Source organism: Galleria mellonella, unplaced genomic scaffold, assembly GCF_026898425.1.
Source record: "Galleria mellonella isolate WM207_F2 unplaced genomic scaffold, CSIRO_AGI_GalMel_v1 utg312, whole genome shotgun sequence".
Classification (NCBI taxonomy): Eukaryota; Metazoa; Arthropoda; class Insecta; order Lepidoptera; family Pyralidae; genus Galleria; species Galleria mellonella.
In genome coordinates, this window is record NW_026442074.1 from 3202480 (window position 1) to 3219466 (window position 16987).

The 16987-nt window shown below is 33.0% G+C and overlaps 3 protein-coding genes across 3 annotated transcripts; 1 reads left to right on the forward strand and 2 right to left on the reverse strand.

The window, feature by feature from the left end:
- Positions 1-1158: 1158 nt before the first annotated feature.
- Positions 1159-11716, reverse strand: LOC113515127 (WSCD family member AAEL009094). The gene is made up of 5 exons (XM_052896048.1): positions 11048-11716; positions 10519-10694; positions 7163-7250; positions 5675-5844; positions 1159-5038 (listed from the first exon to the last, which is right to left on the reverse strand). Exons 1-5 carry the CDS (start codon positions 11316-11318, stop codon positions 4865-4867), a joined length of 879 nt encoding a protein of 292 aa, XP_052752008.1. The 5' UTR covers positions 11319-11716; the 3' UTR covers positions 1159-4864.
- A 472-nt stretch (positions 11717-12188) lies between these two features.
- LOC113515009 (CCR4-NOT transcription complex subunit 10) lies at positions 12189-14272 on the reverse strand. The gene has a single exon (XM_026899124.3). It carries the CDS (start codon positions 13920-13922, stop codon positions 12219-12221), a length of 1704 nt encoding a protein of 567 aa, XP_026754925.2. The 5' UTR covers positions 13923-14272; the 3' UTR covers positions 12189-12218.
- Positions 14273-14464: 192 nt separating this feature from the next.
- Positions 14465-15508, forward strand: LOC113515058 (ribonuclease P protein subunit p29). Its single transcript, XM_031908527.2, has one exon. It carries the CDS (start codon positions 14824-14826, stop codon positions 15457-15459), a length of 636 nt encoding a protein of 211 aa, XP_031764387.2. The 5' UTR covers positions 14465-14823; the 3' UTR covers positions 15460-15508.
- The last annotated feature ends 1479 nt before the right edge of the window (positions 15509-16987 follow it).

Consider the following 16987-nt stretch of genomic DNA (forward strand, 5'->3'; position numbering starts at 1 on the left):
CAGGTACATGAGATAGAACGAGACAGCGACATATCGTGTATTGTTCTTTCCCATATGTCTTTACCAAGAGATTCGTTTATGACTTTTTTAAGGAAGCAACATATCAAAGTACATAGTTGACATTTTGCTCATTGTAAATTGCGAGTTCAAACACCGACCGCTTCAATATTTTTCAATTACCCAGTATGTAATTAGTTGAATTACATTTATATTTTAATAACTATTGTAACAGAATCTTTTTATTACACTTATTATAACTTATGTCTAAACTTAAATTTATGAACTACTAAAAAGATAGGAATATGTTTAATTTCACAGAGCCTCTGTCAATTAATTAATATTTTTTTAATTAAGTACAACCTATTGAAGATAGATATCTAGCATCTAAAATAAATAAAGTGACTAAGGCGCAGTAGGCGGTGTATCGAGTAACATTAAATGCAGTTATTCTTGAAACATAATTCCCAACATTTCCATACAATGAAAGCCATGGCATACCATAAAAATTTCAACATTAATATTATATAAATAATAATAATACTTATTATGCTATATGACTAGATATATATATGGGAAAATTGTAAACAAGTGCAAATTTTTAGGCAACTCTTTGAACATGATGTGTTATTTTCGTTGATAATTACCTACTTACAGCCGTATACTGTATCTATACATCAAAATGGATAATAAAATTGGTATAAAGTATACTTTAAATTACTTATTGTGATATTACTCTTTCTACTGGCATCATTATCTATCTCTCCATCCTAAGAGTATCTGGAAGATCATATTGTTATTTTTTTTATACAACTTAGAATGGCAAACAAACTGACGGCCCACCCGATGGAAAGTGGTAACCGTCGCCTATAGACATGAGCAGTACCATGGACATAACAGAGTATACTGTTTCGCCCATGATACCCCCCCATGCGTTGCCATTCCTGAGGACTCAGGTGTTATTCCTCTGTACCTAGTAAACTAATAATGTTGTTAATCTATATAATCTATGTCATTCTTTGATGGGTACAATAAAGAGTTTACATTCATTCATTACTTATCAAAAATGTAGGTGACTATTCAGATATATATATATATATATATATATATATATATATATATATATATATATATATATATATATATATATATATATATATATATATATATATATATACACATACAGTTAAATTACATTCATTATTTCGATAGATTCGATTATATCTGTAAGTTATAATCATACAGAATTGGAAAAAAAAGTGATCTCAATCGGCAGGCGTTCATATACAGGCAAAGTAGTCTTATATTAAGATTTTTATGAACAATAAACTAAAATAAAATTCACATAATTAAATAAAAATATTTAAACATTCTTACATATTTCTATGTGTATTTTCAGTGAACACCGTCGAGAGTTTTAAGTAAATTATTGACTAGATATATTGCTATAAAAAAAAAAAAAACGTTATGCCGCAAATTTAAGACCCGTTTACATGGAGGGGATAGTTCTGTGACCACCCCTGAATTGTATGGTGTACATCCGACGATCTGAGCCTTCCGGGTACAATCAATATCGCCGTGTATGGGTGGAGTTTAGGACTATGAGTACTAGTAAAAATACAATAAATAATAAAAAAAACTATTAGGAAGGTAGTATTGCGTATGTTTTCTGTATTCTAATGTCATAATATATTAAATAATACTGCGACCAAAACGAGGCATCTTCAGGTAAAAGCTGTAAAATTGCCTGAAGATATCTCGTTTAAAGGTGAAATTTGTGACGTAAAACGTGCGTGGACTGAATAACGGTCGGAAATTGACGACTAATATGGAAGATTATAGAATTTCTGGTAATAATAATAGTAGTCAGTCAATCTTCGAATGTTAGCAGTCACACTAATGGTAGCAGAATTGAAAATATTTTTAATCAAGTAAACAATTAATTCAAAGTATTGTATTTAGATATAAAAATATAGGCCGATGTGTCTATTGTCTACGTAGGCCTTAATAAGTAAAAAACAAATGACTAGACTAGTAACGACATGAGCAGCTTCAAATTTGAAAATGTAAGTAAAACTGTAAGTATGAGTTACGTTTACTATTTCATAGAAAACTCTGCGAGTTAAATTTATGTACATACTTATAATAGATGCAAAGTGTTTAATTATACTGCAAACAATTTTAAACATTGGAACCGATTTGGAGTTGCCATTTCTCTAAATTTATCTCTCAACTTAGGTTAAGTGCATTTAACTTACTGTATTTTTGGAACATTTTAAAATGTTATAATAAATTTGAATAACAACTATACATGGTGTTAGTCGATCATGCATGGGTTTTAACGACCATGTAATTTTAGACATAGTACATTTAAATAAATACACATAATGTTAACAGAGATTTAAAAGAGTAACTGTTGAGCTTCTCGCGGGCTCTTCTCACCAGATAACAACTTTCCGAACTCAGTGCAGTGTGTAGTGCAGTGCAGTAAATAAAAAAAAAAAACTGACGATTTAAAAGTGCTTGTAAACAAGTCTATCTGAATAAATATAACTTGAATTTGAATAAAATTTGAATAATATGGACTTAAATCTATTAGAAAATTAGTTTATATTGGTCCTTACAATAAAGATTTCACTGTTTTTTTTTATACAACTTAGAATGGCAAACAAGTTGACGGTCCACCTGATGGAAAGTGGTAACCGTCGCCTATAGACTTGAGCAGTATCATGGACATAACAGAGTATACTGTCTCGCCCATGATACCCCCCATGCGTTGCCATTCCTGAGGACTCAGGTGTTATTGTACCCAGTAAATTCACGCCATATCCCACCCTTCAAACCGAAACACAGCCATGCAAACACAACTGCTTCACGGTTGAAACACGAATAGGACACAGGTACCCAAGCAATCGACTTTTGTACAAAGTCTCCCTCTGGTGGTCTCTCACTTTGATGTCGAATAGAAATTTGTCTAAAAAATCCTTTTTTTTTTAAACCAAAAATGTATATATGAACCTATTAAATTTCCTATAGGTATTGAGCAATATACAACCTATCTGTATAACATAATTTAAATATACATACATACATATATATCTGTCACGCCTGTCTCCCATTAGGGTAGGCAGAAACAATGGAACGCCAAATGCTTCGATTCAAACAAACCTCTTTCGCTTCTTAAATAATTTAAATATCATTATATTATATAATATAGGTTATGATATTACCTTCTCACATATTTACTAATAGTATATTAGTTTTAGTGTATATAGTAACGAGTTTTAGTAACCGCTTACTAATTAGTTGTATTACTTTAACAATAACAGTTTAAGGCTATTGGCCATCAAGCAAGAATGACTAGACAAGCAGTTTTACAATTCTACAGTCTGCTTAAGTACATTATATCCTTAGATTATATAAATAGTGTCCTTAGGGTTACCATAGTGTAAATTTATTACTTAATATATGGGAAAAATTCACATATAAAGATTCACATTTAAAGAATGGATTCGATCTAAGAAATTTTAAATCTGATTAATGGCAACATTGAACAAATGGCGCGTTATGTTTAGATTAAAAAAAATTGTCAACCAAATGTCAGTTTAGCTCTCTAGATATTTTGACACTCGATCTATATAATCTAAGATTACATCATACACAGTGTATCTACAAAACACATACCACCTCAGTCGTCTACTCCGATTAGTTATTAGGACGATGTAAGAGGGTCACAAGCGTAATCATCAAAAAGGATGTATTAAGGTTCCTTCAGGATTGGAAACGCGCACGTGACACCTTAAGTGTTGCCAGCGTCCAATTGTTTTTGAAATTTGACTGACAATTGCGACATTGCCACACTTTGTCAAGCTAAAATTATGAATGCCTTTAAGGACTAATGTGTTATGTGTCTCGTGACAAAGATTATACTGGCAATATTATCCTTCAGACTGAAACACAACCACGTATTTTGCTAACTGCGGAAATAACTAAGACCTACCTATCTACGTAAGTAATACAAAAAACTGCCACCAGTATTTTTTAATATATAATAAAAATAAAAAATCAATAGATCTATTGCTAGCAATATCTTCATCTTCTTAGCTTTATACTAATTATTATATTATTTGGGATCGACGTAATGTTACTCAAGACTTTTAGTTTTACTACCCGTCGCCAGACCGACATCAACTCTTATTGCCAGCAATATATCCGGCTAAATCGATCTCCACGCCCCACCTGGAATTTGGTTCCGGTTGGTGGCATCCCACCAACCGGAATTGGGTTTGGTGCTGAAATCAACAGGCCTAATGACTTGACTTTATTTTTACTTTATCATTCTTCACTAGCACCTCGTCCACAAAGAGTAAAAGAGTAGCACAGGTGATATTACCATTTCATTACATTCCGTTCAAAAGTTGAAGATTATTCAATAATTCTGTGATTTTTTTTATGAGACTTAGAATGGCAAATAAGCTGAAAACCCACATGATAGAAAGTGATAACCATCACCTAAAAACATAAACGGCACCATGGACATCACAAAATACCCTGTGGTACCACGGTAACACTCATGTGTTGCCATTATTGTAGACTATAGTGTTACGACTCCATATAATGTAATTTCATAATGCAGTTACCGGTGGCAGCATATTGTATATATACTTAAGCCCTTATTCATAAAAACTAAAACCTACGAATCTACTTTAAATAAACTGTTTTGTCACTTTCTTTCCTATTGGGAATTTAGTATAAAAGAAAGAGACAAATAGCTAAAATAGTTTTACAAGTGGTTTGATGTTTTTATGAATAAGGGGGTTATTTGATATGCACATTTTATCTCTATAATACACAATGATACGTCTGTCTATTGTGTGTTAGAATTATGCGTTTTTTGATAATATTTTATTATGTTGAGTACCCGACTTCGGGATACCTCTATGGCCTTATACATAGCAGGAGTGAATGGATCGAAGTCTTGAAGCTTTTTCTTTCGTCTGTATATGCCTTCTTTGTGTTTCATCGCACAATCCATGTCAGTCTGGTAGCAATGAAATATTAAATTAATAAAATATGAATACAGATTATATTAAATTTAAATTTTCAATGAAAATTTTAAGACGCCATTTGTTTACATATTCGTAAAACAACGTTAAAAAAAAAAACAATGTTTTTGGGGTTCTAATTGTAGCGTCTGTAAATAAATATTGTAAATATTCATCTCATAGCCACTTGTCAACATCATTACTTTCTTTTCCATCAAGTAGGTTAATTAAATTGTACATAGATTTCACCTCTTTCTTTCCTTCGAACTGGTCGTACAGACATGACAGCGACGTTTACTTCTTACATTAATTTCTGCTGTCATTCTCTCCATCTCGATCGCTCGTCTCTTACGCTCATAATTTCCGTTTTTATATATTATTTTTTATATATTCCTTTGTATATAATATTTACCTTCTGTATATAATATACGTGAATAATCAAAGTTAGTTGTTATACTTATTTCCTCCGAACAACTACATAATTATCAACAGTTGAGTATTTAATGTACATTTTGATTCATGAGTTTTCCATCTCTCGACAATTAAGTTCCCTTAGTCGCCTCTTACGACCTTCGGGGGAACAGAAAAGGGGATAACACAGCAAAGTGAGGAGATTATTACAGGAAAATTACCTCAGACACAGTGTAGTTTAAGAAATTCAAAATTCCCTGCAGTGTGTTCCGCGTCTCAGATACCAGGACTTCATAGAACACGATATGTATAGGTCCCTGGAACTTGGTGAACCACATGCGGTGCAACGACTCCCACACTACCAGCTGGCTCATGACGTAGGTAGCCCAATCTGAAAACAATAATAAACTGTTTAACAGATTGTGTACTGAAGAACTTTTCAATATGATACCTACGTCCACCTTTCACCATCGTAGCGCTCGCTATCGACAGGGAATCCATCTTCACACCTTAGAACCAGAATGGTCACGTACAGTGGGGGTTCAGAGCTTCCTCAGGGAACACTTAGGTTGTCGAATGATCTACCTGTTGAGGTTTTCTATAGAGACTACTACATGGTGCTTTCCAAAAAAGGTGTACTAAGGTTTCTTAAGGGTAGGCAACGAGTGCATGACATCTCTAGTGTAACAGGCATCTATAGGCTACGGTAATCCCGTTTACCGACAGACGGGCTGTATGCTTGTATACTTGTTTACCGGAGTAGTACAAAAAAATATTTAGTATAAATAGCGCTCGTACATACTATGGGATACCAGAAAACTGATAGATATTTGAAAATACACATAAGGTAGGGACGTTGTTTTACGGAAATGAGGTTCCAATTTAGAGATCTCGGTCGAGGAAATTTATAGAAAATATTTTTTTATAGATTGACTCGGCTTTGGGTGTTTCGGGCTATGAGCCCAGATATTCATTACCTAGTGCCTCATCACACAGGCAAAGTTGAGGCCCAGGCAATTAGTCTAATTATATAACTTCTTCTATATTACTAAATTACTATTAATAAGTTTTTTGCGCTTGGATTCAGAAGTAGGAAAATCAGGGAAATAATACTTTTTTTTATTATAACACGATATGTGACCACGCCATCTTGAGCGAACCAGAGACGACGTGATCTATGAATAAAAGCAACCGAAAAGAGAATGTTCCACTATCAACATTTGGCCGCACGACGCCAGCTCACTAAGTGCTTTTAAGCTTACTTCTCTCATAAACCTATTTTAGCTATTGTTTTGTCTTTTTCTTTTGTGCTAAATTCTAAATTTGAATTAAAGTGACAAAACAGTTTAATAATTAAAATAAATTTGTAGGAGGTTTAAGTTATTATGAATAAGGTACCCTCTTATTCAATAAGTACCCCCTTTTTTTTTAATGGGTGATAATCGAATGGTAACCCCACCCGCGCTATTGGTATACACCGGCGGGGCACCAGTGAGGGATGATAGATGAGGATGAAGCAGGTCAGTTAGCCCATCGTGACGAATTCAACAAGAATTGTTCACGATGGTTTCCAGGGGGAACCACGTGGAGGTCGACCTGATAGGGCATATTGCTAGCAATGTCGAACTCCATTGCTAACAATCCCTTTCCCCCCTAAGTACCTCCTTAGATAGTCTTAGTGGCTAAAATAAGATAACAACATACCTTACCTGTCTTTTTATACTCTGAAGATTTCATCCTAAAAGCTGACTTTGGAGCAGTACCAATGTGCCCCTTGTGCAGTCTGTTAAAATCCGCCTGTAATTTATACAATAAATATATAAAAAATACTATTTGAAAACAGTGTATTTTAATTTTAAATCACAGAATTAATTTTAAATTTTTATAAAAATTAACATAGTCAAAAGAATTGTATTTCTACCGTGAAGCAGTTGTGTTTGCATGACTGTGTTTCGGTTTGAAGGGTGGCATATGGGATGGATGGAGTGAAATATGGCAGTGAATTTATAGGGTACAGAGTAATAATACCTGATTCCTCAGAAATGGCAACGCATGAGGGGTATCGTGGGCGAAACAGTATACTCTGTTATGACCATGGTATTGCTCATGTCTCTAGGCGACGGTGACCACTTTCCATCAGATGGGTCGTCAGCTTGTTTGCCATTCTAAGTTGCATAAAAAAAGATTTAATTGAGGCTACTACTTTTGGGACATTTTGACATAATTATTCAGAATTTATAGTAATAATTTTTTATTTTTTATATACACTGCAAATAAACCGGGCCACCCGCTACATTTGAACTCTAATCCGATTTTCTCAAAAAATATAAAACTTACAACTGTCAAAGTCATACCTATAGAAAGTGCGTTTCATGACGATTATAATTAATGGAAACGCATTATGATTTATCAATCAAGTATTTATTAAGAATTTTACAAAGACTGGACTGGAAGAAGGACTGGAAACGACTTATCGTTTCCAGTCGCGTAAATCGTTTGTTATCATCAAGTAAAAAACAAATTAAAGCCGGAACAAAGAAAAAAATTGAAAAAAAGTTTATGATTAGTGTTATTAGTTATGGGCAAAACTAGTATTCTGTGTTTAATAATAAATGAGTAAAGATATAACACGTGACCGAAATAAAAAGTAGCCTATGTGCTTCTCACTCATCCCCATATTGTATCTGTATAACAAATTTCATAAAAAACAGTCATAAACAAACAAACACACCTTTACACCTTCTATATACTTATAATAAATCTGTAGAGGTCAATTCTGTACCTGAAATATATTTCCAAAATAACTATCAGGGGGTGATTAGTGATTGATACTGATGCCAAAATGCAATCAGTAAAATTTGGGTCTGTCCGTCTGTATGTTTGTTATAGAAACACTACTTGACGGATTTTAACGAAACCTGGTACAATTATTCTTCATACTCCTGGGCAGGTTATAGTATACTTTTCATCACGCTACGATCAATAGGAGTAGAGCAGTGAAGGGAAATGTTGGGAAAACGGGAGAAGTTTTTAAACTTCCATTTTTAAACTTCCGTCGCGTGTGCAGCCTTAATGGCCACTTTTTAAAATGTAAAAATGTCCACCCGTGCGAAGCCGGGACAGACGGGCCGCTAGTTTATAATATTAATAAGATTTTTATTTATAATATAATAAGAATGGAGACTGTTATATGTTAAAAAAAAAATATATTTTTAAGATAAATCTAATATATCAAATTCTCGTGTCGCGGTGTTTGTTCCAAACTCCTCCGAAACGGCTTTACCGATTTTTATGAAATTTTGTGTGCATAATGGATAGGTCTGAGAATCGGCCAACATCTATTTATCATACCATAATACATACAACTTCAAATTTTCACGCTTTTACGATCGACCCCTGTTCTTTAATCGCGATTTTTATATTCCGCAATAGGGTCGCAAGATGGCGATCGAATATAATAATTGTAGTAGGATAAATTTTCATGTATAGTTCTCGAAATAATGTATATGGTAAAACAACGTTTGCCGAGTCAGCTAGTAAAATATAAAAATACATACATGTTTAGTATATAAATTGATAACATCACAAATATTAGTTAGAAATAAAATTATAATTATTATTATTTAAATTATTATTTATTTAAATGATTATTTATTAGCGTTTGGTGTTCCATTGTTTCTGCCTACCCTAATGGGAGACAGGCGTGACAGATATGCATGTATGTATGTAAAATTATAAATATTAAAAACAAATATTCGTGATATGGTTACTATTGTATTTATGTTATCATGCATCTCATGCATCTATTAATTTACGATACTCATAATGTCTTTTCCATGGGTGTTGTAAGAGGGGTATTTATTGATCGAGGTATGACCAGCAGTATCTCCCTCAAAACAATAGTAAAGCTTCACTGTGGTATCCGCTTGTCAATTATAGCAACTACTTGTAAAATACCCCAATAGGAGGAGGCCTATGTTCAGCAGCCAAATAATGGCTGATATAATAATATAAAATTTTATTTCTAGAAGTTTAGAAAGTTCCAATTAAAAAGCACTTACATTTAAATGGTAATATTAGTGTGTTGGTTAAAATTAAATAAGGGAAAAATTAAATTAATAATTTAAATATAGAAATAAAAATTACCAAAAGTAACATGTAGAAAAGACAATATGCTAAAATGGTGGTGGAAGCGACATCAACATTATTCCTGCAGCAAGAGGCAACTGAAACTATATACAAAACAAGCTTATTAAAAAGAATATGTACATAATTAAAAAAATACTATTTACTTATATGTCAATAGGTGAATGATTAAAAGATTTCAGTAAGGTAGAGATATGTATTTTATTTAATTGGGTTGGGACAACCCAATTGACCAATTTATCAAATCGTCATAGTCGTAGAATACTGATGGATCTTTATATGTAATCTTTGTCAGATCCGTCAGTATTCTACGACTATGACGATATATTAAATTATCAAAAGTAATACCACCTTAGTCCTCAGGAATAGATAAATATAGGGAGTACCATACATAGTGTATTCTGAAGTCCATGACTTATGTTAATGTGGGATGGTTGCCATCATTATCATCATTATCTAGTGAGTAATTTTCTTGTTTATCATTACTAAGTTAACTGAATATTGGATCTTACAAATGGCAAACAACATTTATTAAAATAAAAGTTATAAAAATCTGTTAAATGTATTCTTGTAAGAATAAATATATTTTTGTATATTTATTCAATTATTCAAATAATATTACTATTTATTTCTATTAATTTATTATTATTGAATCATTTTCCTGTTACCAATATAGGCTTAATAATTTAAATTGTTTTATAATTTGAATGTAGTTCCATTTCTAATGTATTGCAAAAAATATTTTTTTTTTTCATATTTGTCTGTCATATTTTTATATTAAACATGCATAGCAGAGACTAGAGACAGATTGTACAACTATAAAACAATAACTTCAACATAAACTTATTATTTATAGATAAAATATATAACTATTTACACACACTTACATAATACTGAAATATCTTATGTGAATACTCACCAATATTGCATCCCGTGGGTTTCTCATTAATATAATAGCAGATTTAAACTTGTCAGACTCAAGTGGTGGTATTTCGTGGGTTTTCACTACAAGAACTGAGCCATCGGTTATGTTTTCTGCTGGAAAACCATGCACCCGCAGACCATAATCCATATAAATTGAGCCTGTCACTACACCTATAATGAAAATGTTTACATAATATATTTTTTAAATCAAAATTACCTAATGAAAAAACCTATTTTTTATTTTTCTATTTGATATCAGCTAATTTAGGTTTTGATCAAATTTCATAGTTCTTAAAAAACCTACAATAGTTTTTAATCAGTTGAGATTGGCAAACAAGCTGAAGCTGACCTGTACACTTGGATGGACAGTGGTAACTGTAGCTTATAGAAATGACCAAAATCATAGTACATGTCATGTACTGCCATTTGTAATGATTAAGATAGTGCCTGCATACCCTTTAATATTTAAATATTACTCTAGCTTTTTTAATAATGAAGATAAACAAAACAATATGTGTGCTTACCTGTAACTTGTTGTAACAGGTACCTAAGCCATGTATTTCCACTTCCAGGGTAAGAGACGAGCGCAACCACATTAGGTGACGGCGGAGATCGCCATTTGAGCTCTTTACACCAGACCACTTGGGGTAGTTGACGGTAAGCAAAATGATTCATATAACTGTTCCCATAATATGCACTTTTGGCCCCATGTAAAGGGCTTAGCATAAATAAGATTATAGAGAAATAAAGCATCACTATTAACGCGGCGAATAAGAATATTGACCGACGAGACATGATTCAGAAAAGATGTTTGTTTACAGAATGTGAAATATAAACATACAAATACTTGATAACACAGTAATCGCTCGAGATGGATAACTTAATATGAAATAGAGAAGAACATTGAAGTAACTATAACTCTGTAGTAAAATTCTAATTTAATTCTTAATTTAAATATATATATATATATATATATAATAAAACTTTAATAAAAATTATAAAATATTGTCTAGGTAGGCCCGACTAGAATTACAATTTGGTTTGACACTTCGAATGACATCGACTGACAGTCCTGATAAATTATTTTTGGCTCGCCCCAATTAGAAATAATTTTCTAGGTAGGTAGATCCTTAAAGCAAAGACTTACAGGTAATAGGTAGGTAGTAAATTACTACCTACCGCTATTAAGATATGAGCAATATTGATGAAATATCATTATTGAAAATGATACACTGTTTAACTATTATGAAATAAAGTTACCTCGAGATTTTTATTGATTCCTTAAGATTAAATAATTATTATTAGCTGGATAATAATTTTATTGACACCTCATTAACTAAAACACATTAAGGGATTTCTTTTTTTGAATTTACGATAATCCCGCCTGCTTAGGGAAAATATAGTTTGTTAGTAATGTGGACTAATGGCGCCATTGCTAGCAAGTACTGTCAGGTCAACCTCTACCTTAACCTTCTTCTTGCATTCATCACAATGGGCCAACTGACCTGCTTTCATACTCATCTATTATCCCTCACTGGTGCTTCACCAGTGTATACCGATAGTACAGCGGGGTCACAATTTCATTATCATTCATTAAAAAACCCACGAAACAGGAAGAAGCAAGAGAAAAAAAGAACAAGTCAGGGAATAATGGAAAAAACATACTAATATTGAAATAAATATTTATTAAATAAATTATTGTGATGAATTGGCAAATCTTAATTTTCTTAATATTGTATGGCAATTTTCTATGTTTCCTGTACAAATTTCCAAATACATCTGCAATGGTAGGACTCTTGGTGAATTTATTTGTAATAGTATTTTCCTTGCAGTTACCAGATCACCTCTTAGGATGTGACAGACTGCAGCTTTTGCCCACACAGATACAGCAATCATGTCTCGCATCTGATAAGGCATTACTGATACTAACTCATGTATCATTGGTGGTTGCAAATGTTCTACAGCATCAGTTATTCTGTCTAGATTAATTAAAGCTTCTGCAGCATATATGTGTGCCCATGCTTTATGGCTGTTCGATACATCTGGCTGGCTCAATAAATCATTTGCACTTGTAAGGGCAGAAAGTGGATCTTGCAAGTGTAATAATATATAACTCTGTAAGACAAGTGTAGAATTCATTATTTCACACCTTTGCTTCCAATTGATTGGAGGTCCAGGTGGAGCTTGTACCAGATAAGTAGATGTGTCATCATTACCTTCCTCTGGACTAGGTAACAATGTCACAGCATTTCTTAGACAGAGAGCAGCAAATTCTAATGATAGTGATGGTATTGCAAAGGATTCACCCGAAGTAGAGTATTTTTCTTTATTTTCTTTTGCCAACAGGATTCGTGTGTGGGGCCCACTGCCTAGTTTTCTTACAGTATATTGTTGAGCCTCTTCACTGCAACACTTTTTTACACAGCATTCAGCCAAGTGCAGCCATATTCGAGGGTTGTTAGGGTAATGTCGAGCTACTTCTACGAGACATTCAAATGCTCCCTCATTATTGTTAGCTGCAAGTAATGCTAATCCTAAATTAAATACATAGAGAGGTCGGTCTTTACAGGCTATCAGCCTTTCACTGTCTGGACTTTCCATAGCTTTGAAATGTTCTTTCACAGCATGTTGAAAGTATTTAGAAGCTAAGTATGGTTTTTTTATTGAAAAATAAATGACACCTAGATTGTTATTTATAGCAGCCCATATATCTTCACCTTGAGATTTTAAATCATAAGTGTACTTCAATGTTTTATACTGACCAAGAGTGTTGGCTGCCTCATTCACATCTCCATTTATATAATGTTGCTGAGCAATAACAAATATATTCTCAATTGAGTCAGTCTTCAAGTTAAGTTTAATCTTCTGGCCCAGCAAAAGCTGTGCTCTATTTACAAGCCTTTCAAATAACTCACCAACTTCATTATTATTTTTCAATGATTCTCCATACATCTTAGCTACCTCTAATGTTTTATCGTAAGTACGTCTACATAATGTGGCTTCCAGAAGGAGAAGTACAATCTGTTGATACAACTTACTATCTTTAATGTTTTTGAAAGAAAGTATTTTTTCCAATAAGAACACGCATTGGTAATAATAACGCGAGTGATAGAGAAGTACAGCATAATTGTAGAAGAGGCACGGAGAATTTTGATCCTTTATTTCTATATCAGGAAAAGTCAGATTCGTCAACTGAGCAATAGCTTTCTTGAATTTGTCCACGTTTTTCATATCACTAGCCATGAATTCAACTACGGCTTTATTGTGCTGTACACGTTTATTATTGTTACCAACTAAATTTTCTAATTCGTTTAGATGTTGTAATGCAGAAACGTAGTCTTTTTTCATAAAACATTGTTGGGCTAAAACGGCGGGTTCTTGTTCTTTATTGCTCGTCATATCGGTTAATTAGGTCACAACTAGATCTTCTTTAGGTCGAAATAGTTAACTTAGTGAGGTCGATGTGTGAACGTTATTTCTAATAGAAAGTATATTTAAAAATATTTAGATTAGTTTCATTTCAATTCATGAAACGATCAAATCAAAAATAGAATGAAATTCGAAATTACGAAATGACTTTGACATTGACAAATTTTCACATTGCTTGTATTTTTAAACTGATACGTTTTACCTGTGGTTTATCTACAAAGAGTATAATAAATTAAGATAGTTTAAAATCTATATATAGACAACCAAGCATCTATAATTTATAAGACAGACGACGAAGCTCTTAGGTGTTCTATGTTCTATAGCTGTTTGGAAGACAGAAATAAAGGTCGTCTTCTTCCTTTGTCTAAGAAATAGAAATGGGTTAAAAGATTTTTATATTAATTTTCGTTTCCTTATGTTGAATTGCAGGGTCGAATCTGCACATCTCTTTAATCTGTGGTTACTGTTTTTACAATTTGAAAAATAATTTATTATTTCAAACAAATTATCATACTGAAGACTAGGCAGCATGGTCTCCGATCTTAGCTTGTTCCATAATGGAACAAACGTACTAAAAAAAAAAAAGAAGTTTATTTGTAGAGGTTATGTTTTTTGTTTATTTATGATTTTTTGAAATTGTTTTGTTATTTTATTCAATTATTATTACATTAAATATACTAATTACCTTACTCTTTAGATTAAATTCACGAGCTGTTGCGAACTTTGCAGATTCACCGTTTATGTTTCTTCTGTTCGTTGTCCACTGTTGATCATAGGAGAGGACTCCTCTCCTCCAGACTGTTAATTGGAAGAGTAGTTCTGATTAACCTGTATTTATTGATATATATTGCTGTATAGTGATACTAATAAAATGTCACGTGAAGATTCACCCCATAATGCAAGTATGCAAGCAGTTATGAATTTTATTATGTCAAATGTGCCTAAAAAAGATATACCTAACGTGGAAATGGAAGCGAAAAAGGGTTTCGTACTTTCAAAATCGAAAAGCAAACAAAATAAAAGAACTAAACCAAAGCGTAAGAAAAATGGCCTTACAAGAAATCAAAAGAAAACATTGGGGTTTTATAATCAACCACGAAATTTGATTCAGTATGCAGATGTCATACCTATAAATAATATTTGGGAAAACTATATGGAGCAGCTCTTAGGAAAAAATATGCAAATTCCAACCCCCAACAGTAAGGGATGGGAAAATATAACTCAAACATTGTACAAAGCAGATTTTCATGGTTGTCGCATGCATGTTGTACGCTCCAAATGTCCAGGATTTGTTGGTAAAATGGGTATCTGTGTTATGGACACGAGGAACACATTCAAAATAGTTTCCGAGAACAACATAGCTACAACAATACCAAAGAAAGATTCTGTATTTGAAATAAGTTTTAAAGATATGAAATTTACTATATTTGGCCATCATTTATGTACAAGACCAGCAGATAGAACCTCAAAAAAAGTAAAAGGTCATTCATATCCAGACTTTTGTTAGAATAGTTCTTTTTTTTATGTAGGTATTTAATAAATTTATGTGTAATAAGGCTATGGTATTTTCTTAAAGTCAGTCACATCATTGGTTTATGCACACAGCTTTCCTTGTGCATCAATAATTATATTAAAATTAATAAACTAGCTTCTAATACTCTTGTGTGTTATAGCATCATGCAGACTAGCAGTTTATTATAAAAAAAAGAAAACTAAATTTTTATATTGGAGGCAACCTAATAAGTCAATGACAGTGAATTTATAGGGTACAGAAAAGTAACACTTAAGTCCTCAGGAATAGCAACGCATGAGGGGTATCGTGGGCGAAACAGTATACTTTGTTATGTCCATAGTACTGCTCATATCTATAGGTGACCGTTACCACTTTCCATCAGGTGCCCACCTGTTAGTCATCATCATCATCACCATCAGTTCATATCATTCTAAGTTGCATAAAAAAGTAATAAAAAAAAATCATAGTACATTCTGATAATTATTATTTATACATTTTTTTTTGGGAACCTGTTTGGGACATTCACACCCATGAAGGAAATTATTACAGGAAAATTAGTAATATATCCTTACTAATCTTATTATTATTAAAAAAGTGGAAGTTTGTGAGGATGTTTGGTATTTTTTACACAAAAACTACTGAACCTTTACCTGAACCTATTTTTTGGTATTTATTTGGTACCTATTGATTAGGTACCTATGTCCAATTCGTGTTTCTGCCGCCAAATAGTTGTGTTTGCATGGCTGTGTTTCGATTTGAAGGATGGAGTTTAGCATTGAAATTACAGGGTAAACTACAAAGGTATAACACCTTAGTCCTCAAGAATGGCAACGCATGGCCCTCCATGGACGAAAGAGTATACTCTCTTATGTATGTATGGTACTATACATGTACATGTCTATAGGCGACGGTTACCACTTTCCATCAGGTGGGCCGTCGAGGTAATTTTTTTTAATGGATGATAATGGTATAGTGATTCTGCCTGCGCCAACGGTATACGCTGGTGGGGTACCAGCGAAGGATGAAAGGTGAGGATGAAAAGGCAGTCAACCCTTTATGATTAATTTACTTGGAACTGAGCACGATGGGAACTGCGGGGAACCGCGAGGAAGTCGACCTGACAGGGTGTATTGCCAGCAATGGGGCTACTAATCTCCATTACTGATAATCTCTTCTCTTCTCTATGTACTTCACTTCCAGCCATGTAGGTACTATACAAATGTGAAACAGATTACCAACAGCGGCATATACTAATAAATACGACACGAGGAAAAAGAAAAGAATTTATAGCTTTTTAAAAGAGAGGCAATGCATGGGCGACTCTCTTAGTCTATGGGCAGCGGTAATTATCTACTTACTATCAGGTGAAATGCAAAAAAAAGAAGTTCTATCAAAAAGTGACAACACTACCAGCGAACTGTGTAAAGAAAAAAAATTTGGGGAAGAGATTGTTAGTAATGGGGATGTTAATCCCCATTACTAATATGTTAATGTTAACATGTTAATTCATTCTGTCATCTCT